Source organism: Branchiostoma lanceolatum, chromosome 2, assembly GCF_035083965.1.
Source record: "Branchiostoma lanceolatum isolate klBraLanc5 chromosome 2, klBraLanc5.hap2, whole genome shotgun sequence".
Classification (NCBI taxonomy): domain Eukaryota; kingdom Metazoa; phylum Chordata; class Leptocardii; order Amphioxiformes; family Branchiostomatidae; genus Branchiostoma; species Branchiostoma lanceolatum.
Window position 1 is genome coordinate 26,303,232 of NC_089723.1, and position 23,598 is coordinate 26,326,829.

Here is a 23,598-nt window from a genome sequence, read left to right on the forward strand (position 1 = left end):
AAACGGTCTTTAGTTTGACTGAAAAGATGCAGACCACAGTAGTGTTGCTGTTAGTTCGTCATTGGAAATCTTCAATACTTTAAACAATATTAGCTTATCATTTCATGGTTGATGGCTTTTGCTTTTTCTTGTGTGGTTCAACATTGTATCCCTTCAAATTCTATGGTAAATATGTACCTTATAGCTTTCTTTTTCTTTCTAGTGCATTCCTATTCTTTGTCTCTTATACATTTCATTACATATCAACTTGTCCTAAAAGACCAAGAAAAATACGAAAAGAACAGTCACCTAGACTGAAGCATGTTGATGTAAATAAACAGCCCGTGGCTTGTTCAGATAATATTATACTACCGCCGAAGGAATAAAGACTGACATGGTTCTGACTCGTCAAAGAAATGTTGTGTTGATAAATATAACCTTATCCCTGAATAGACTGACTCATGACATTGTTGTAACATGTCATTGTGAGAACAATGAACGCAACTGCAGAACTTCAAGTATTCGAACATGTTGATTGATCTTGAAGGCTATTCAACTTCAACCGTGCATTCAGGTCAACCAATGTATTGACCATTTGTCAATGTCAAAAGCGATTATTTCATCAATACGACAATATGATGCGTTTTATTCATATACTCAAAATAACAATTAACGGAACGGAGAACGCTTTGTCTTCGTAACTGCTTTATTCTTGCAAGAAGTTGAACGGTATCCGTTTGGTACAGATATGTAGACATATAGAAATATAGAAATGATATTGTAGAGTAGAGGAGAAATATTGTACATACATCACTAGTTTATGTGCAGAAAAAACACATGCCCATGATGTGGTAGAAATTATAAGGGACCAAGTTATTACTTTAAGAAACACATTTTATCCATTTCGTCGACTGTAAAATTAATTCAGAATTACATTTGCAGACAAATGTAAGGAGAACTTTAATTCAAGCTCAGTTATGGCTTCCCTTCCTTAATTGCCTTTCTGGTGTTATTTTCTAACTGATATGTCAGTCCATTTTGTTGATAACACGGCGTTCTTTACTTCTTTTTCCGGAAAAACCTGAAGGGTCTGGTGACGAGATATTCCCCTATCTCCGCCACAGTTATGATGCTGGCTCCGATGAACAGGCCCAGGGAACCGCCGATCGCACCTGGACGACGGAACAAAACAGGTAAACAAATAAGCAAATAAACAAACAACATGGCGTTGAGCTAGACAGCAAAGAACGCGAACAACTCAGAACCAATGTATAATTGAGCTCAGTTGACAGCAACCTCATAGTTAAGCTCCTGGTTTCAATTAGTTGGTAACTGGGAGACCACGGTTCTATTCCGGGGGAAGGTATCCTGGTTGGAGCTGCATTCGTCTTTCGGAAGGGACATAAATTGGGGTCCCGTGATCGTGGAGGTGCCTTAAACACGTTAAAAAGTACTACTTAGATTGCTGGCTGTACTTCAGATGAATATGAATATGATATATAGTGATAGATAAGAGTAAAGTAAGCGGAAGCGGTGACAAGCCGAAGTGGCCGTTTCTTACTTAGTAAGTCTTCCTCTGTCATCGCCCTCTTCTGGACGATTGTCTTGCTGTTCAGCGCTTTGAAGAAGACGTCGAACACACAGTAGTTTCTCCTGTATCGAGGACGGCGTAAACACACTTGTAAGATACGTCAACTCTTAAAGCACAATGCTCTTGCATTGGTCAACCATTCCAGAAAGGGAATGAAAGAAGTCACACAAATACTCTTTTGTACGAAGTGAACAGACAACCGACCATGTTACTCAAGGGTTCTGTAGAAGTCTTAGGTATCAAACTCTAGCAGGTTCAAATTTGGAACCAACACAGAATTTGGAATGGCAGATTTCCCTCATTCTGACCAGCGGCCTAGGTTATTTCGAAAATAGAGATCAGAAAGATGCAATCAGTAGCTCAACTGGTAGCAGATTCACAGTTAAGCTCCTGGTTCCAATTAGTTGGTAACCGGAAGACCCTGGTTCGAATCCGGGAAGGGCATCCCGGTTGGAGCTGCATTCGTCTTTCGGAAGGGACGTAAAATGGGGGCCCTGCCTTATTACTAGATGAGTACCTACTGGCTGTACTTATTATGTACGTACTCTAAAAACTCCTCCGACTTGAGTGATAAGGAAGGGCTGGCCGCAGCTCCAGGGTTGGGCCAGCCGGCGTAAGACACGGACTTGCCGTACGTGCCGAGCTCGCACGGGGTCGGACACTCGCACGGCAGCCGGCCCCGAATGATTAGGTCTGAAAACAAAATCATATCAAAATACATATGATGACATCAAAAAAACAGATGTTACGTTACCTAGAACATCAGCGATCTCAATGACACAATGGAAGCGATTGGTTTGGGTTTTAAGTGGCTTTAAGGCATCAATTTGTCCTCTACTTGTATTATTCACAACTGATCGGAAAGGATGACAAGGTTCCACGAGTCGCTCCTTTTTGGAAAAAAAACGGGCATACAGCGGTGCATATTTTTCAAAGAAAAGAAACCTCGCGAAAGTCACCCATACCTATTATCATTGGTAACGACAATGTTTACTTACTGTAGACTGACGTCACACAATTCACGACTGTTTGAGGCCCACAGATGTCCAGGTTTCCTGGGAGAAATTCAATGAGTGATTCCTTGAAAAGGCAATTAGAATTACACACATTCTGTAACGTTGTACATTGTATCTGAATTGCTGAGTACGCTCAAAGATCTGTTATCGCCTTTAGAACTCAAACCTTTCCCAAATATATGCAAGTGTCTCTGTCAAATATGGTTACGCATATTCTCGTCTCTCATTAATTGCAAATTTGTTGATTTTTGCATATTGACATATATGACATTTCGTATTTGGAGGATGCAAAAAAATAGTACAGGTTGGGCGAACATCCGGGTCCTAGCAGCGCATCTTGTAGTCAGAGACAGCATAATATACCTGCCTTGTCAAAGGAACCCTAACTAACCTGGCAGTTCCATGGCGGTACAGTTACACATGGTCTCCACCCAGTGCGCCCTACACTCCAACAGACAGCCCGTCAGGGTGTAGGTGTCGTAATGCTTCAGTTCCTTTGCCTCACACTTCCCCCACGGCGGAATCTCGTTTTGATACTGGCAACAGAGAATGGATACAACAGATTACAATCCTAGTTGGTCATGGAAAAGTTCACACACGCGCGCGCACGCGAACACGCGCGCGCACGCGAACACGCGCACGCTCACGTGCACACATGCACGCGCACACACGCACGCGCACACACGCACGCGCACGCCAAAATTAACCACACAATCAGAAGCATCAGCAAGTCATCTTACGTTGATTTTGGAGATTCCCACATAGGCATGTGTTCCCGGCCCGATGGCGATGCCCTGTGTGTCCATTTTGGCGGGCTCCCCCCGAGGATGAACGTGTATCTTTACCCCCACGTCGGATGATCCGCCTTGTGTGGGATCTTCCGAATACTCGTCCTATGAGAATTGAAAATAAATGATGATGAAAACCTTTGTTACCGCCACATGTAGATATTTGTCTTTTTCAAACAAATTCGCACCTTACATTTTCTTAGTAACGATGTTCATCTTGAACGAAACTGACGGTTACAATTGATATAAACATTCACACAAAGAAAGAAAACAAAAAGAAACTGATGATGAGTAGTCTGCATGTCGTAACTTTTCTCTCCTTGAAAGAAATTAGTGCTCACGGTTTTCTTGGTGATAACATCTGTTTCTAACGAAACTTACGGCTAGCACATTGATGACAAGATGAAGTCCGTTGCCTGACCCGGAGACCGTCTGCTTTAGGGATTCCTTCTCCGGGTCGCCATTGAAGACGTAACAGTTGCCGAACTGGGACAGGGTCCGGGTGAAGTTCTGGAGTGAAAAAATGACAAAATTGATATGAAGAAGGGAAGCAAAATCGTTATCATTCAGAATATTTCCGAAATATTTTTTCGCAATTTACGGAGTATATTCGCTCTATTTGCAGCTGCTTTGTACGATTTACAGTGTGGTCGGAAAATCATTTTTTGGAAACGGATGAAAATTGATGCACCCGTGGATGCCATCCCTATAATTGAGTCAACATGGCCTTACCCTCAAGGTGCAAGGTTCTCCCCTCCAGGAACAGTCGACCAGCCCATCTAACAGCTGGAATCCGGCGTACTCGGTGATGTCGGCCAAGTCGTAGTAGAAGGGAGTGGGGGTCGGGGTCGGTGTGGGGCCGTCTAGTTTGTATTCCCCGGTCCAAACTAGGGCCCACTCTTTGGGGAAGGTATATAGCGGCTCTAGGTACTGATTGATTCTAGGATTGAAGGCAACCTTACTGAAGGCATACCTGTTATTGAAGAAATAAGCGCGTTAGTCACAATGACGGTGTCATAATTCAAATAAACATTAGACGTTTCCGTGAGAAATCGGAGGATCGGTGTCTATTTTTTACAACCCAAGATACTGACCGGTGTTGCCTCTGAAGGAATCTGGACGTTTCGGCATCTGGACAGTTCGGCCCTTAGCAGATATCAGGACGTTACGGTACTAGGTCCGAGACGACTTGGGTTATGGTTAGGTTTAAGGTTAGGGTTACTGCTAGAATTAGGGTTGCATCCTCTTGTACCGACGGCGAAACGTCTAGAAACAGCCCTATGTATGATTCCGAATCATCATGATCGGCTAGGCCTAGGGGCCGAACCAGGGCCAAACTAACGAGGTGCCGAAACGTCCGACATTCGCCAGTGAATCCACCGAGGCTCGGAACGAGAATAGCGTTTGACAAAATTGTAATTCTTTGACACATTCATGGTCACCATTCCATTGTACACACGTCATTGCATCATGTAGCACTTCTGCAGTGTCTCTTTATATATGTATGCCAACTTCGGTTGGATGTCACCTAAACTGGTCATAACAACTGACCCAGTTCGATTTCAAACAAGTAACGTTATACCCCCATTCCACTTGGACTCTCGCCGCGCTCTCACGGCGACCTAAAGCCCCTGTCACACTTGTGCGTATAAGCAATTTCGTGTGAGTTCCGTATCATATTTTGACAATACGCAGTTGTACGCTCAAAATATCAAATTTCTTCAGTTATGCGCGACGCACATATAGCGTATGAATAACCAATTCAGCACATGAGCCACGTATGATTTGCATATGAAGTGCGCAATACTATTATCCTTGCAGCGAATAGCTGCGTGCCAGCTGCGTATGCTGAGCGTATTCCGGACGCACATAACGTCTGCCGACCGCATCCCTGACGCACTTCCGACTAATGCTAATCGAATTATGAGCGTATTTGGTTGCTTTGATATTAGTATTCACTTTAACTGTTACGGGAAGACGCCTCCACAACTGACGACAAGTAGGACCTTTTGTATATGTGTAACAGGGACACCAATTTTACTTTTGGAACACTTCATGACATTTAGAGCCATTATTTATTTTTTGTGAATTTGGATGCATTGATATCAGTAGTTACGAAAACCGTTATTAGAAGACGCCTCCACAAGTAACGACAAGTAGAACTTTCATGTGTATGTAACAGAGATACATTTGTGTGGGGCATTTCAATGACTATCTAAATTAAAAGTTATTCACACTTTGCTGGTTGTGTTTGTTTTCTCTCTGCCCTTGACTAAATTGAATACCCGACCCGACCAATGAAATACCAAATCTGGAATGTACCCCTGATGTTCGTCTAGTATACGCTATGTGCACGCTATCCGCTCGCTATCTGTGCGTTTGTCATACGTTACTGGTACGTGCAATGCGCTGCCCGATCCCTGGACGAACGGCACTAATTCGTGACGTATATTCCTATTCGCTATACGTTCGATCATCATGCGTTGTATCTGCGCTGCAAGTACGCTATGTGGTCGCTGCGCAGAGATCGTGCCGCAAGAGAAGCGTATTACGGCGTTTTTAGCTCAAACACAAAGCGCGCTCGTACCTCACTCGACCGATGTCGGACGTGTGAACTGCGTTTTTATAACGTCTGAGCTGCGTAACAGCGTTCGCACTACGAAAGTTTTATATAGTTTCAAAAATATCAGGCGTACTGGGCCGTGCTTGCGTGTGCCTGCGTACCTAAAACTATGACAAAACGATTGAAAAACGCATTAAGTACGTATTGTGCGCACGCCGGCGTATGAAAAAAATGTTAACACGCAACTCACACGGACATGTTATACGCACAAGTGTGACAGGGCCTTTAGGGCCCTGTCACACTTGTGTGTATATTCAAGTGCGCGTGAGTTGCGCATTAACATTTCCTAGGTTTAAGGAAAGTTTGCGGGGAAGAAGTTGTTTTCTGCGTTGACCCACCGTTGTGCAGCCTAGTTATCGAACCAAGGAAATGACTTCTTGGGCTGAAAACTCAATCTTGACCAAAAACATGTTAATACGCAACTCATGCGGGCTTGTATATACGCACAAATGTGACAGGGGCTTTAGACATAGAACTTCCTACCGTTTCGTGTGGCAGTATCCAACCGGTAATACTTGATGTAGACTTACTTGTTGAAGTTACAGAATGTGACAGCTGGGAAGTCCAGAGATTCCTCAAACTTGAGAGACACGTCTGTGACTGTGTCATAAGAGAAATACGCCAGGAGTCTGGATGGAAAGAAACAAGAGTGGTCTTGTGAAGTAGTACAAAGTAACGTTAACTTAAGTCTGACAGAGCTACCATTACTGAGGAATGACTATACTATACAAAAGGTCAAGTGCACCGTCTTAAGTGTTGTGACAATTCAACATGTAAATTATTCAGCAACAATGGTAACATTAATCTGTAGACGTTCGTTGTGTGTAACTGTTACCATTTTCGAACGCTGACTGTAATCACTCTTGCTCTCCAGACAAAATTGGGATTGTTCGGCGGCTAATCGGCGCCATACAGTGAAATCAAGTCTAACTACAAGACTTACGTTTCTGTGATGAGGTAAGAAGAGTATCCAAAGCACCCGAGGAAAATACAGATCCATGTCAGACGAACGCCCCAGTTTGGAGCGTCTGCGATCTGGTGAGGGAAATTAAAAGTTATTATATAAAAGTTTACGTCCAAAGCGTACTTTTTCATATTCATGGCAGTTAGTTCTGATGACACTTAAACGATCAAATGCTGTTACCTACCTTATTGAGTCCATGGAGCGTTGTTCCCGTTGCGAATTCGTACTCGGGAGAATTTTCTCCTTTTTCTTTGTCTCTGTCCTCTTTGCTGGGCACCATTGCGCTGTAGCCAGATAGCTTTCTTACGATTTCCGTACGTTTCGTATGGTGATATACGACTACTATTCAATATAAACCTTGTCGGCTTACATCAGGTGACGATTGAGCGGTCAGAGATGGCGGTACACAGAACCTCCAGAAGCACTGACACGTTTGCTAATTTTTGAGAAAAAACGTTTCCTAGAATGTTTCGCGCGGTGGATGGCGATCTCCCTGCACAGGTAATATTACCCGTCAGTCATGGCGGGGTGCACATCCGGTACCGAACTCCGCCAGGTGACGTCACGCTCCAGATTGTCTCTGTTCCAGTCCGTGCTGCTGAGGGACGCGCGACTAGGCTTTCTGGGCGGTTCTGTGTGTGACAGGCAGATATCTTTTTTATTCACAAAACGCCAATTATCGTATTGGCAGAGATGATATCCATATACTCATAATGACGATGAACAGAACGGAGAACGCTTGGTCTTCGTATTAAACTGCTTTATTCTTGCAAGAACGGTATCCGTTTGGAACACTCAGATACGTATATAGATACACGTATGTAGAAATGACATTACAGAGTAGAGAAGAAATATTGTACATACATCACTAGTTTATGTGCAGAAAAAGCACATACCCATGATGTGTCGTAGAAATAGCTAACTTATTACAAGGGGCCACGTTATCACTTTAAGAAACACACTTTGTTCATTTCGTGGACTGCAAAATGAATTCAGAATGCCGTTTAAGTCGTCAGCTTACATTTGCAGACATGTTCAGGAGAACTTTAATTCAAGCTCGGTTATGGCTTCCATTCCTTAATTGCCTTTCTGATGTTATTTTCTAACTGATATGTCAGTCCATTTTGTTGATAACACGGCGTTCTTTACTTCTTTTTCCAGAAAAACTTGAAGGGTCTGGTGATGAGATATTCCCCTATCTCCGCCACAGTTATGATGCTGGCTCCGATGAACAGGCCCAGAGAACCGCCGATCGCACCTGGACAATCGAACAAAACAGGTAAACAAATAAGCAAATAAACAAACAACATGGCGTTGAGCTAGACAGCGAACCTATCAACCAATGTATAATTGAGCTCAGTTGACAGCAGCCTCACAGTTGAGCCCCTGGTTTCAATTAGTTGGTAACTGGGAGACCACGGTTCTATTCCGGGGGAAGGTATCCTGGTTGGAGCTGCATTCGTCTTTCGGAAGGGACATAGAATGGGGGTCCCATGATCGAGGAGGTGCCTTGTACACATTAAAAAGTACTACTCAGATTGCTGGCTGTACTTCAGATGAATATGAATATGATATATAGTGATAGATAAGAGTAAAGTAAGCGGAAGCGGTGACAAGCCGAAGTGGCCGTTACTTACTTAGTAAGTCTTCCTCTGTCATCGCCCTCTTCTGGACGATTGTCCTGCTGTTCAGCGCTTTGAAGAAGACGTCGAACACACAGTAGTTTCTCCTGTATCGAGGACGGCGTAAACACACTTGTAAGATACGTCAACTCTTATAGCATAACGCTCTTGCATTGGTCAATCATTCCAGGAAGGGAATGAAAGAAGTCACACAAATACTCTTTTGTACGAACTGAACAGACAACCGATCATGTTACTCAAGGGTTCTGTAGAAGTCTTAGTTACCAAACTCTAGCAGGTTCAAATTTGGAACCGATACAGAATTTGGAATGGCAGATTTCCCTCATTTTGACCAGCGGCCTAGGTTATTTAAAAGATAGAGATCAGAAAGATGTAATCAGTAGCTCAACTGGTAGCAGCTTCGTAGTTGAGCTCCTGGTTCCAATTAGTTGGTAACTGGAAGACCCTGGTTCGAATCCGGGAAGGGCATCCTGGTTGGAGCTGCATTCGTCTTTCGGAAGGGACGTAAAATGGGGGCCCGCCTCATTACTAAGATGGGCACCTACTGGCTGCACTTCAGATTGATATTATGTACGTACTCTAAAAACTCTTCCGACTTGTCTGATAAGGTAGGGCTGGCCGCAGCTCCAGGGTTGGGCCAGCCGGCGTAAGACACGGACTTGCCGTACGTGCCGAGCTCGCACGGGGTCGGGCACTCGCACGGCAGCCGGCCCCGAATGATCAGGTCTGAAAACAAAATCATATCAAAATGCACATGAAGACATTAAAAAATACAGATGTAGCAAAGTTAACGTCACCTAGAACAGCAGAGATCTGAATGACACAAGGGAAGCAATTAGTTTGGGTCTTATGTGGCTTCAAGACATCAATTTTTCCTCTACTAGTATCATTCACAAACATGATAGAAAAGAAGGATAAGGTTCCTCGAGTCTTTCCTTTTTGAAAGATGGGCTGATACGTATACGTTGGTGCATACTAGTAGCATTTCATAGATTAGAAAGCTTGCGAAAATTACCCATTATTATTGGTACCTATCATTATTGGTAACGACAATGTTTACTTACTGTAGACAGACGTCACACAATTCACGACTATTTGAGGACCACAGATGTCCAAGTTTCCTGGGAGAAATTGAATGGGTGATTCATTAAAGGCAATTAGAATTACACACATTCTGTAACGTTGTATCTGTAATGCTGAGTACGCTCAAAGATCTGTTATCGCTTTTAGAACAAGGCTCAAACCTTTCCCAGATATATACAAGTGCTTAACTTAGGTACTCTATGTCTCTGTCAAATATGGTTGCGCATTTTCTCGTCTCTCATTAATTGCAAATTTGTTGATTTTGTTCGTATTTGGAGGATGCAAAAAACAGTTCAGGTTGGACGAACATCCGGGTCCTAGCAGGGCATTTTGGGATACCATGTTGTGGTCAGAGGCAGTAGAATATACCTGCCTTGACAAAGGAACCCTAACTAACCTGGCAGTTCCATGGCGGTACAGTTACACATGGTCTCCACCCAGTGCGCCCTACACTCCAACAGACAGCCCGTCAGGGTGTAGGTGTCGTAATGCTTCAGTTCCTTATCCTCACACTTCCCCCACGGTGGAATCTCGTTTTGATACTGAAGACAGAGAATGGATACAACAGATTACAATCCTAGTGCTGGTCATGGAAAAGTTCACACACACGAACGTACGCGCACACGCGCACGGTCACGTGGACACACGCACGTGGACACACGCACGCGCACACACGCACGCGCACACACGCACGCGCACACACGCACGCGCACACACGCACGCGCACACACGCACGCGCACACACGCACGCGCACACACGCACGCGCACACACGCACGCGCACACACGCACGCGCACACACGCACGCGCACACACGCACGCGCACGCACAAAATTAACCACACAATCAGAAGCATCAGCGAGTCATCTTACGTTGATTTTGGAGATTCCCACATAGGCATGTGTTCCCGGGCCGATGGCGATGCCCTGTGTGTCCATTTTGGCGGGCTCCCCCCGAGGATGAACGTGTATCTTTACCCCCACGTCGGACGATCCGCCATGTCTGGGATCTTCCGAATACTCGTCCTATGAGAATTGAAAATACATGATGATGAAAACATTTGTTACCGCCACTTGAAGATATTTGTCTTTTTCAAACAAATTCGCACCTTGTATCTTCTTATAATAATGATGTGCATTTTGAACGAAACTGACGGTACGGTTACAATTGAGATAAACATTGACACACAAAGAAAGAAGACAAAAAGAAACTGATGATGAGTAGTTTTGGTACCTCTGCATGTCGTAACTTTGTCGAAAGAAATATGTGATTGTGGTTTTCTTGGTCATAACATATGTTTCGAACGAAACTTACGGCTAGCACATTGATGACAAGATGAAGCCCGTTGCCTGACCCGGAGACCGTCTGCTTTAGGGATTCCTTCTCCGGGTCGCCATTGAAGACGTAACAGTTGCCGAACTGGGATAGGGTCCCGGTGAAGTTCTGGAGTCAAGTGAAATATGGACACATATGAAGAAGGGAAGCAAAATCATTTACTCATAATCAAACCAACGTTAAACACTTTCGTACTGTAAAAAGAGAACAGGTGAGAGCTCCCGAAGGCAAACTAAACTGGCAGAAGAAGTTTTTATTGCAATAAAAACTTCTTCTGCCAATGGATACGGTCTTCGCAACCATTAGATCTACGCGCCAGATTGTTACTGTTCATCTTGTAGTGCTTAGTGGCACACAGGTTAGAAAGTTTACTTGTTGTTTCTGAAGCAAGGCATATTTTGAAAGGGAGCGGTTGCGACGTCCCTTCCGAAAGACGGGTGCAGCCCCAATTCAGATGTCCTACCCCATGGTTTTAACCGGGGTCTTTCAGTTACCAACCAATTTGAGCCAGGCGCTCCCCTGTGAGGATGCTACCAGTTTATAATCATATCTTGCCGCTCTAACTCTGGATCCAGCGACGGGCTAGTTCGTTGGCCCCCAGATTGTTACCAGTTTAGCCACAGGGACATAGTCACATAGCTAGGTATGTTCCAGAGCGCTAATGTTATTATTACCTTCAAGGTGCAAGGTTCTCCCCTCCAGGAACAGTCGACCAGCCCATCTATCAGCTGGAACCCGGCGTACTCGGTGATACCGGCCAAGTCGTAGTAGAAGGGAGTGGGGGTCGGGGTCGGTGTGGGGCCGTCGTTTTTGGAGACTCCACGCCCAATTACGCTCCACTCTTTGGGGAAGGCATATAGCGGTTCCAAATATTTATTAATGCTAGGATTGTTGGCAACCTTCCTGTAGGCATACCTGTTATTGAAGAAATCAACTCTATTAGTTTCAACTTGAGGTTATAATTTTAGTTGAGAGAGCTCCAAAAGTGCATGCGGGTTTGTTTTTGCAACGCACTGGGTAAGATTTCTTACTCCCAAGCAGTGTAGATTTATAGATATCATCCTTGCTGTTGGTGTGTAATTCTACAGCTATTTTCTTTCTGTTGTAAATGTTTGGTGGTACAGATCGAAACTTGTGTTCAAGGATTACAACGAGAACAACGTTATTTTGTGACCAAACACGTAATTCTCTTTACACACAGGGGTTATGGCATTCTTATGTTATGGTCACCAACTAATTACACACACGACATTGTGTCATGCAGCACTTCTGCAGTCTATATACATATAGATCACAGCAGAGATTAGAATTCAGGATAATCTGGAATTGTTCTAGGACGGATTGGAATTCCAGTCTGTCCTATAGGACAGATTAGAATTCCAATTTGCCCTAAGCGAATCCCAGATTTCCCTAAGACAGATTGGAATCTACTAGGAATCAGGATCTGTTCTAAGACAATCCGAGATTCTCCTAGAACAGACTGAAATTCCAAACTGTCCTAGGAAAATTCTTAATTATCCTGATTTCCAATCTCTACTGTAACGAACATACACATACGTATATATGCCGACGCATGTTGGATATCACCTAAACTGGTAATAACAACTGACCAAGTTTGATTTCCTACCGTTTCGTGTGACAGTATAAAACCAATATACTTAATGCAAACTTACTTGTTGAAGTTACAGAAGGTGACAGCTGGGAAGTCCAGAGATTCCTCAAACTTGAGAGACACGTCTGTGACTGTGTCATAAGAGAAATACGCCAGGAGTCTGGATGGAAAGAAACAAGAATGGTCTTGTGAAGTAGTGCAAAGTGACGTCGGAGTCTGACAGAGCTACCATTACTGATTAATGACTTTACTATACAAAAGGTCAAGTGTACCGTCCAAAGTGTTGTGACAATTCAACATGTAAATCATTCAACGGCAATGGTAACATTAATCTGTAGACGTGCGTTGTGGGTAATTGGGCATCTTTTTCACCATTTTCGTACGCTGACTGTAGTCACTCTTGCTCTCCAGATAAAATTGGGATCGTTCGGCGCCATACAATGAAATCAAGTCTAGGTAACTACAAGACGTACGTTTCTGTGACGAGGTAAGAAGAGTATCCAAAGCACCCGAGGAAAATACAGATCCATATCAGACGAACGCCCCAGTTTGGAGCGTCTGCGATCTGGTGAGAGAAATTCATGGTTACTAGTAGTCGACTTTTCAATATTCTGTAATTTCATGATCATGTCCAAAGTGAACTTTTCAATCATATTAGAATAAATATCAGCGTTATTGTGTATTTCGCCCCCTTCGAGATCATGTAAAGATGCTTTTTCATTTCTACAAGGAAAACGTTCGTGGTGATAAATTTTGATCACATTTAAACGACAAAATGTTGTTGTTTTACCTTGTTGAGTCCATGGAGCGTTGTTCCCGTCGCAAATTCGTACTCGGGAGAATTTTCTTCTTTTTCTTCGCCCTTCTCCTCTTTGTTCGCCGACATTGTGTCTACCAAGTCAGCGTCTTTCAAATGATGATATCCAAGTAATATTCAATACAAATCTTCTTCTCACATCAGAGGGCGACAGTTGAAAAGTCAGAGAATTCTAAACTTCAGAGAAACGTTGTCTAAGTCAAAGTATGCTGAATGGATAGACTTTGATAAAACCTTGGCTAGACCAAGTCAAGAACCGTCCAATGTCCGAATGTATTCTAGGATGTGATGTTGGGATCTTAAACGAATTCATCAGACTTGAATTGGTGCATGTAAAGGAGTGTCAACTCATGTTACTTTGATCTCGACAAGTGATTGATGTGTTCCGTCAAGGGTTCCTTGGTATCGAGCACACGCATTCACGGAGCGCACCGTCTGTACAGCAACAACTGTCAACCGATATCTAAAGGTCAGTTTTGTGTCAATTTCTAGCTTCTATTTCCATATAGTAAAACACCATTGGTTAGGCTTTGTCGTTGCTCTTTTTATTCTCAACCACACAAAGACGACAAACTAGACTGGTATGTTATCAAAGGAAACGCCGATTTCTCAACATATAGGGAGTGATAGACCGGAAGGGCTACCACATAGTGTTGAACGGGCTTGTAGTGAAAGAAGATACCTTTCAGCTTCATGATAACCTATCCACAGAGGAAAGGTATGCAGATGACACTACACTTATTGCAGCAATATTCAGAAAACTGCAGCTCTCAACACATGAGCTAGAAGCTGCATGCAAAAAGTGGGGTCTGAAAGTGAATGCTGCAAAGTGTGAAGTCATCTCCAGCGAAACAGAAGAAAACATTATTTATGCTGCATAGGGGGTACAATAGTAGAGAAGGTCCCAGAATTTGTTTTCCTTGGTAGTGTTGTTCCCGGTGCCACAAATGACATCAAGAGAAGGTTATCACTTGCTGCCTCAGCATTTGGTCGACTAAGAAAAACAGTTTGGAACCGCAAGGACATCAGTAGATGCCTGAAAGTGCGCCTCTTTCGGGCACTTATACTCACCATAGCTACATATGCTTACGAAACTTGGACCTTAAAAAAGACAGATGAACTTCTCCTATTAGCCTTCGTGATCGCATACCAAATGTTAAAATCAGAGCCAAACTCGGGGCAAAAAAGACCATCGTGGAGATGGTACAGACGAGAAGGCTGAGGTGAGAAGACTACCCCCACAAACACTAGTGTACAAAGCCTACAGCCAGGACGGTTCGCTACCCCCAGACCCCGGGGAAGACCACCGAAGAGATGGAAGGACCAAATTGTGAAGGACACGAGCTTAAACAGTCGGGAAGCAGAGGCTAGGGCAAGGGACAGGACTGCTTGGAGGATCCTCCTGGAAAGCAAGGGGTCCGTTTCTGGCCTGAGCACGTAGGCAGGTAGGCAGGCAGGCAGACCGGAATGTGGACCTATACACTGCTGCCTTTCCAAAGAATGCACGGATTGTAGAATTGATATTTGACCACTGAGCGACTTAAAATTGGCCACAGTGAGTGCCAAGACCCCTGAAAAAGTCGTTCGACAAGAAATGCTCTGGCATCCTTGAGGGGTCGTTGGTCCTTAGACGTGGCATGGACATGAGACAAAGCTGTCTGTGATTGGTCGCTCTACTTCTGTCACTCAACACGACAGGTGAGTGGTTACCCGGTAAGTCGTGTTGGGTGTCACGCAGTGGATGGTGATATTGCTGAACTAACATTTGCAGATAGCTATATTAGTAGATTACATACCAACTATTGCTGTAGTATTGAAGAAAAACATATCTTAAAATTATCCTTGTCTTGTTTCTCTCCCATCCTCAATATGCACTTTTGCTGTACACCATATCTTACGGCAGTTTTAAATATTCGTTGCAAGAGTAGCCTCAGTGACATCTTGGATCTGTGCCCTGGTGTCGTCACAAGAAAATGAGGAAGAATCATTGGGTATCAGACTTGGAGGTCTACTGATGCACAGGTATTTTTACAAAGACTGCACACATTGAAACGGTGACATTTGACCAGCCTGGGTGATGTTTCGTCAATCTAGTCTAGTCATCTGGCTGATGTGGTCTTTATTGTTAATCACTCCGTGAAGGAGGTCAGTAACCTCCGAGTATTGTGGTGACTCTTGTCCGTACGTTCAAAGCTGTAACTCACGATCCCTTTGCTGCATGTAGTTTTGCATGTCGTCTACTAGTATGCGCGAAATGATGCAAGCTGTTTTTTGTGTACACCGCAGCAGTTTTATAGGTGATATTTCAGAAAATGTCATTAATGTCGTTAGCTTTTCTGGGTCTGGGCGGATTGGATTTTCTCCAAGCAGATGTTTGGGTTATGTGTCACCCTTAGTCTGGCGGTTTGACATCATCTGGTGTGTATCTGATGGTGGTCTGAGTGCAATCATGGACTCCAAGCAGATGTTAAGCTTCGGCTTCCTACATTGCCTGTAACTGCCTGTAACTTTGATGTCATTTAGGAAAATAAAGAACTAATTTGAGACTTTATACTTTGAACAGGTTGTTTTTGTCTAGGTCTGTGTCTTCGCACCTATAAATCAAGATCCTCTTGATGGACTGGTCTGAAATTTGGCATGTCGGTAGTTAAAGAGGATATCAAACACCTTAGTCACACCGCAAACACCATGATTACTTTACGGACTCTTGTTCATAACTTGTCAAGTATCGTCAATTCATTTCACTCACCTTCAACAACGACGACTTCATCATGTCTAATATTTTTAAAATGACCAAACTTGAGACGCGTGTGTTCCAGACCAAGCAAACTTTAATATCAGTGCCTTGATACAAAATAAGCAACAAAAGCAATATTTCATTTAGACAGAAACAGCATTCGCAATGTTTTAGACGATTCACACACTCATGAAATAACACATAGTAAACGTACATATACGAATACACCATAAGGCCAAGATGTGACCTTAACTTACTAAGAACCATATAATCATTTTGCCTTAAGAAATTTGTTTTATACATTTTTCAAACCATATAACACGGATGTAACTCAACTGAAGCCTATGAAAACATTTGTGTGTTTTTATGGTCTTTCAAATCATGCTTAATTTTACATCTTGCATCAGATTCCGATTATCATGGGTCACACAACTGCAATTTAGGTCGCTGTACGGTCGCTCAGCGATCGCTGTCCAGTGGAAAGGTCTCTTGCAGTTTGTCGCCGATGTTTTTATTTTTATTTTTTTAGTCCGTCCTGGTTTTCTTACGGAAAAACTTGAAGGGTCTGGTGATGAGATACTCCCCTATCTCCGCCACAGTGATGATGCTGGCTCCGATGAACAGGCCCAGGGAACCACCGATCGCACCTGGACAACGGAACAAGATAAACATTGTTGTTGTTGTTCACCTTGTAGTGCCTAGTGGCACATAGAGCAGCAAGGTTCCTGTCTGTTTCAGTAGCAGGGTATATTTTTGGCCCATCCTCTTTAACGTTGCTCGAGACACCACCACGAAAGACGGGTGCAGCCCCAACCAAGATGTCCTGTCCCAGGATTTGGAACCAGGAGCTCAACTGTGAGGCTGCTATCAGTGAATTACTCATATTGATGCTAAAAGCGTCTACGGACCAGGCATATAACGTATAGATACTTGCTGAAGGATATATCGGTAAAGCATGCTGTTATGGTGACAAGATGGGGGCACTACTTACTGAGCAAGTCTTCCTCTGTCATCGCTTTCTTCTGAATCACCGTTTTGCTGTTCAGCGCTTTGTAGAAAACGTCGAACACACAGTAGTTTCTCCTGTAACGACAACAGTTCGTTCAGACCATTGTAGTGCTAGTTGCACATGGTACTCGGGCAATTCAATTCCCTTGCTGTTTCAGTAGCAGGGTATACGTTTACAAGTAGCCCCTCCCCTTTAACGAGGCACCTCATTAAATGTGGGACCCCCATTTTACGTCCCTTCCGATTGACGGGTGCAGCTCTAACCGAGATGTTCGCAACCCAGGATTGAACCAGAATCACCCAGTTAGCAACTACTTCTAGCCAGGTACTTACGAAGCAGTATATCCTTACATAGTTCAATTTCTTTCAGTGAAAAAACTATTGGGCCAACTGGTATTTCAAGGTCTAGTACCAAGGTCAGAACGATATCCAGACTTAGCTTACTCCATGTACGCAGCGTCGGTCCTCCAAGTTCCTATGGACGGGCTGGCCGCAGCTCCAGGGTTGGGCCAGCCGGCGTAAGACACGGACTTGCCGTACGTGCCGAGCTCACACGGGGTCGGGCACTCGCACGGCAGCCGGCCCCGAATGATCAGGTCTGATAAAAAATACGACAAATAGAACGTCAGAGATGTAGAGATCCATTTGGAAACAGTACTGATGATAGATGCATCTGATATTTTATCACTGTCTTCTACATATTTTGTGCTTGACGTTATGACTCATCAGACACAACGTAGGGACCAGTCAGAGATAGTAAAATATGTCGTATGGTGTCGTCACAATTGTTCTTGTCGAAAGTAGAAAAGGGCAAAATATTTGTCCATTTCTACAGCGACGACTTGAAAGTTCACTCTCAACAAAGTTCCTGTGAAATGTAGATTACTGTATATTTAAAAAGATTACGATACTTACTGTAGACTGACGTCACACAATCCACGACTGTCTGTGGCTCACAGATGTCCATGGTTCCTAGAAGACAAGTCGGAGAAATGATTTATGCAAGACAATTTGAATATGAATTGTGCATTAGATTTGTTACAAATGTTGTGTAATGATTTTTAAACTTTATGGTGCAATAAATTGCCCCCCCCCCCCGGTCTCAAAAGTTGCACCCTGAGGTTCCCCCGGAAAATCACAGAGCCAGGAAAGAGATCACTCCGCAAGAGAGAGTCTCGTTCCCAATGTCTGTCTGCCTTGACAAAGAAAACACTAACCAGGCAGTTCCATGGCGGTACAGTTACACATGGCCTCCACCCAGTGCGCCCTACACTCCAACAGGCAGCCCGTCAGGGTGTAGGTGTCGTAATGCTTCAGTTCCTTTTCCTGACACTTCCCCCACGGTGGAATCTCGTTTTGATACTGACGACAAAGAACAGCGCATTAATGATCAGTATTAACACCTAGCGTCCGAGGACTACTATACAGTGAAGTAAATTCTAGAACTCAGTTAGATATCTAGAACAGACTCCTAATTTGTCAAGCAAGTTTTCCTATCTCTCTATCACACACACACACACACACACACACACACACACACACACACACACACACACACACACACACACACACACACACACACACACACACACACACACACACACACACACACATACACACATACATACAAGTGTTCACACACATACGCGCGCGCATAGGCAAACACACACACACATACACACATGCGCGCGCGCGGATAGGCAAACACGCGCACACACACGTACGTGTGCACACACACATACACACAGACGCGCGCATTGGCAAACACGCAAACACAAAGAGAGAGGCGGTGGGGGCAAACAATAAGAAGCATCAGCTACTCATCTTACGTTGACTTTTGAGATCCCCACATAGGCATGTGTTCCCGGCCCGATGGCGATGCCCTGTGTGTCCATTTGTGCAGGCTCCCCTCGAGGATGGACGTGTATTTTTAACCCCACGTCAGACGACCCGCCTTGTGTGGGATCTTCCGAATACTCGTCCTTTAAAAGTTGTAAAAGAAGATACCGGTTTGACTCTTAACACATTTTTACATCATCATTCCCTGTAGCATTTCTGCCTTTTTCTACATTTCATAACAGACAAGAGCTATCCACCACTCAGTTCCACTGCAGTCCCTTAAGAAGTCGCTAGGAGGCCCATTATCAAATTTGTTCTTGGATTGTCCAACCCCTACACATCATCAAGATCTATCCTCAGCTTCTCGAGCTATGCTGTGTACATATCCGTACAAACACACATGACCACAACCACTACGCCATGTTAAAACCGAAAACATAATCTTCTGGCGAAGGTAACAAGCGTTCCAAATCATGCATCCTACTGACAAATCTTCCAGACTCACGGCTAGCACATTGATGATGAGGTGAAGCCCGTTGCCTGACCCGGAGACCGTCTGCTTGACGGATTCCGCCTGCGTGTCGCCATTGAAGACGTAACAGTTCCCGAACTGGGACAGGGAGTGTGTGAAGTTCTGAAATAATAGCAACACATATTCGTCCGTCAGTTCTGAGCTATACAGATGGGTCGGGCGGAGTGTGTGGCACGCAAGTGTAGGGTACAGATTGCAATCTGGCAGAATCGCTGATTCTATCATTAGAGATCCCGATCGGAGTCAGAAGTCAGACAGATGTCACTTCAGATACATGGAACGACTTGAAATTTAGGATTTATAAATGTGAGAGAACCGTGCCGCAGCATCGTGATAGAGACTATTATCGGGATCTCTACCGGTAGAATCGGCAATTCTGTCAGATCGCAATCTCTGCCCTGACATATGCCCTGATATGATATATATATACTGCAACATTTGTACTTGCTAACGATAGGTCCTATGCAGGAACGTTGCGAAAACCTAATGATCATCTATATGTAACTGAACATGTCTCTACATGACAAATCAACTTGAACGTTGCTCTTACCGAAGCGTCGCAAGGTTCTCCCCTCCACGTACACCTGACCAACGCTTCCTCCAGCTGGAAACCGGCGTAGGTAGTGACGCTGGCCAGGTTATAGACGAAGGGGGTGGGGGACGGGGTCGGCGTGGGGCCGTCGTTCAGCCACACCCCGGTCCCAGTAAAGCCGAACAGTTTGGGGAAGGCATACAGAGGCTCCAGGTAGACATTCACGCGCTGATCCCGGGCAACCTTTATAAAAGAATACCTGTTGTTGACGAAATAAATTGACATAAGTCACAGCAGTACTAAAGGTAATCGCTCATCCAAGATACCCACAGATTGAAAAGACTTTTTGCATACTATACACAAGCGAGGTTTTGGTGACCATTTGTCACCTTCCTCAGGGCAATCCTGACTGGTTCACTTTGCACTGAAACTATAGGTGTGGTTGCTTACAGAAGAAGAAGAAGAAGAACTTTATTGCACGACAATTGTACATGGTACAAAGTATGGCAAGAATTCGTAAACATAATACAAAGAAGAACTATACAGATGCGGTCCCAAAGGTAGTATTTACATAGTCAATGCGGTGTTTACAATGCGGTCCCAAACGCAAATGAGTATATCATATACATAAATGTTGTCAAGTAACAATAACAGTGAAACAATTATCAGCTACTTCTAAAGAATGCGGCCCCAAACGTGACTACATTTATATCCCATCCTCATCATGATTCATGACTGACAAGATTGCTACAGTTTCCCCCCCGTTATCAATTATCAAACAGTGTGTTAAAGACATCATTCTGTTCGTATGGTGATATACAAGCAGTATTGTACGTAGACTTACTTGTTGAAGTTACAGAAGGTGACAGCTGGGAAGTCCAGAGATTCCTCAAACTTGAGAGACACGTCTGTGACTGTGTCGTAGGTCAGGTACGACAGGATACTGGGAGGGGAGAGAACACGCAAATGACACCATGTTGAGGATCAATTGACATATCAAGACAAGACAAGGTTAGAATTATATCAAACTGAAGCACTCAAACTTTATCCTGAGCAGCTGAACATGGCAGCATGACAGCATCCAGTGATTGATGTATGCAAGTAACTTTGCCAATGTCACGTTCGTTCGTTCGTTCAGACCCTTGTAGTGCCTTGTGGCACATAGGGCAGCAAATGGCCTTGCTGTTTCAGCAGCAAGGTATACTTTTACAGGGAGGGATTCCTAGCCCATCCCATAAACGTGGTCACGTCAGGGCACCTCTTCGAACACGGGAACCCCATTTTACGTTCCTTCCGAAAAACGGCTTTAGCCCCAAGAGGTCCCAAACCTGGAATTGAACCGGGGTCTCCAAATTACCAACTAATTGGAACCAGGAGCTCAACTGTGAGGCTGCTACCAGTTGAGCTACAGTGCCATCCCTATGCCCCTGTCACACAGCAGGAAAATAGATATCGACAGACGACAAGTCTGCGAGCTCTGAATGACATTTCGGCCGTAATACTCCCGATGTTCTCTCGATCGTCGCGCGATATTCAGAGATCGGCCGATATTCGTAGATCTCCGAGTCTTATCCTATGTGATGGGGGTCAACTTTCAGTTGAAAAATACGCTCAAGTCTCTGGCGATTTTAAAGCCCCAGCTCACTGGACACGCGCGCGACACGTTGGCGACCTGCTGCGACGGTGCAATTTAAAAGGGCGCTCAATGAATTTCATCGATAAAAACGAATCTTTTCACGCTTTGTGCGTTTTGTTGTCATTTAGTCATACGTTTTGCATGATATTCCCATTATTCAAGCCTAACAAAAATCCAATTTAGGCGCATCGAGGCCGCAAACGTGCCGCGGGTCCAGTGAGATAGGGGCTTTAATTCGTCGACTGTCTGACAGAGGTATTACGTTACGTTCCTTGCGACAACCCAACATAATTACTGCCCAGACTATTCTATCTCTCGAGAAAATAAACTGTTTAATAACCCCCAACATAGATGTTACCGGACATTAGAGTGCGTAATGAAAGTTTATCAACATTACTCACGTTTCTGTGATGAGATAGGTAGCGTATCCAAAGCACCCGAGGAAAATACAGATCCATATCAGACGAACGCCCCAGTTTGGAGCGTCTGCGATCTGGTGAAAGGTGAGCAGAGTTAGCCAACATCCGTCAAGCGGTAACTCTCAACAAATAAGCAATTCAACAAATACTGGACTATAGATAAGTGACCGACAAGCCGCTAAAGATTTTAGTATCTGCCAACTTTTTTTTCTTTTTGACGATTTTTTTTCGCTCCTAACTTTGGAATGTTTCAGCCGTTTGTCAGAGTGATATATTTTTTGTGTCACGGCGTTTCAGTGACCAACAAACCCGATCTTTGTACGTAGATAGATTATGAATCACATGCCAGATATTAAACCACGGTATTAAATGAAACACCAAATTGCTCGTCCTGTGCTAAACTTGCATGCTAATCTAGGGGTGCCTAAAAAAGTGGGCAATAAAAACAGGTTGATACCACTTCTTTAAAACTGGCGGGAAACCAAAGAAAGACGGTGGTATGGCCGTAATAGCGAAATGAACTTTTATTAATATATATATGTCGTTTATTTTGACGGTTCATTCCCTTAGTTCTGAACGCGTTTGCACAGTGCAAAGCCATACAGCAACGAAATGATATAAATTAAACAATCTGTGAGGCTGTAGTACTTAAAGACGAACGACACAGAAATAGAGGGTGCTCAGGAGCTCGGCGTCTATCTGTGCGACAATTCCTGGTCAGGAGATCAGTAAAGGACAAGCAAGAAGACTACTTTTAGAGCGAGTTTCTTCATATTTCTACCTAGTGTAATCTCAATATTATATCTTCTAGGCGCACTTTATAAGGGGTAATGTCCTAGATGGAATGGGGTTGGGGATGAAATGTTCATGGTAGTTCATTCAGTTCTGATGAGGTTCTGATAACAGTTCTGATGAGGTTCTGATAACAGTTCTGATGAGGTTCTGATAACAGTTAACACCTTAACGACCACATGTTGTTACGTACCTTGTTTAGTCCATGAAGAGTCGTTCCCGTCGCAAACTCATACTCGGGAGAATCCTCCTTTTCTGGTTTCTCCTCAGTGTTGTCCGACATCGCGCCTAACTCCGGAGCTTCACTGGCGAATGTCAAATCCTGGTGTCCCTGATTCAAGTCCGAGGATGATTTTTGATCTTCAGTGATACAGCGGGGTCATACTAGCTAGATCGATGAGCTGCGGTGTCGTCACAAGGATATGCCGAGAAAGAATGGGCGCCAGGCGGCGGGTTGACCCATACACAACTGTCTTTCCGAAGAGTGCACGGATTGAAAAAGTGACATTTGACCCTGTCAACCCCTTTTAGCTGCTAAAACTCTGGGTTGTTGTTGCGCTGCATCACGGACTATTAGATGAGACCGTCACAGTGTCCTTTCAGAGGTGTACCAGGGACCGGGTGTGTTTTGACTTCGCACGGCTATATGCACA

General features: G+C 44.1%; 3 protein-coding genes across 4 annotated transcripts; all 3 read right to left on the reverse strand.

The window, feature by feature from the left end:
* Positions 1 to 694: 694 nt before the first annotated feature.
* Positions 695 to 23,423, reverse strand: LOC136428242 (acid-sensing ion channel 1C-like). 2 transcript variants are annotated; one of them, XM_066417604.1, is made up of 11 exons: positions 23,139 to 23,423; positions 22,136 to 22,227; positions 20,943 to 21,041; positions 20,117 to 20,357; positions 19,540 to 19,668; positions 19,025 to 19,177; positions 18,413 to 18,557; positions 18,111 to 18,167; positions 17,640 to 17,793; positions 17,179 to 17,270; positions 695 to 1,151 (listed from the first exon to the last, which is right to left on the reverse strand). In XM_066417604.1, exons 1-11 carry the CDS (start codon positions 23,226 to 23,228, stop codon positions 1,039 to 1,041), a joined length of 1,365 nt encoding a protein of 454 aa, XP_066273701.1. In that variant the 5' UTR covers positions 23,229 to 23,423; the 3' UTR covers positions 695 to 1,038. The 2 variants fall into 2 exon arrangements, with proteins under 2 accessions (XP_066273701.1, XP_066273700.1); XM_066417603.1 differs by lacking the exon at positions 695 to 1,151 and adding an exon at positions 16,264 to 16,834 and having other exon boundaries at positions 23,139 to 23,419.
* On the reverse strand, positions 7,701 to 11,155 carry LOC136428245 (acid-sensing ion channel 4-B-like). Its single transcript, XM_066417607.1, has 7 exons — positions 11,001 to 11,155; positions 10,559 to 10,711; positions 10,085 to 10,229; positions 9,669 to 9,725; positions 9,183 to 9,330; positions 8,599 to 8,690; positions 7,701 to 8,219 (listed from the first exon to the last, which is right to left on the reverse strand). The coding sequence occupies exons 2-7, from the start codon at positions 10,622 to 10,624 to the stop codon at positions 8,107 to 8,109; spliced, it is 621 nt and encodes a 206-aa protein (XP_066273704.1). The 5' UTR covers positions 10,625 to 10,711; positions 11,001 to 11,155; the 3' UTR covers positions 7,701 to 8,106.
* Positions 10,660 to 13,792, reverse strand: LOC136426421 (acid-sensing ion channel 5-like). The gene is made up of 6 exons (XM_066415085.1): positions 13,424 to 13,792; positions 13,107 to 13,198; positions 12,695 to 12,793; positions 11,696 to 11,936; positions 11,041 to 11,129; positions 10,660 to 10,711 (listed from the first exon to the last, which is right to left on the reverse strand). The coding sequence occupies exons 1-6, from the start codon at positions 13,517 to 13,519 to the stop codon at positions 10,660 to 10,662; spliced, it is 669 nt and encodes a 222-aa protein (XP_066271182.1). The 5' UTR covers positions 13,520 to 13,792.
* Positions 23,424 to 23,598: the final 175 nt, after the last annotated feature.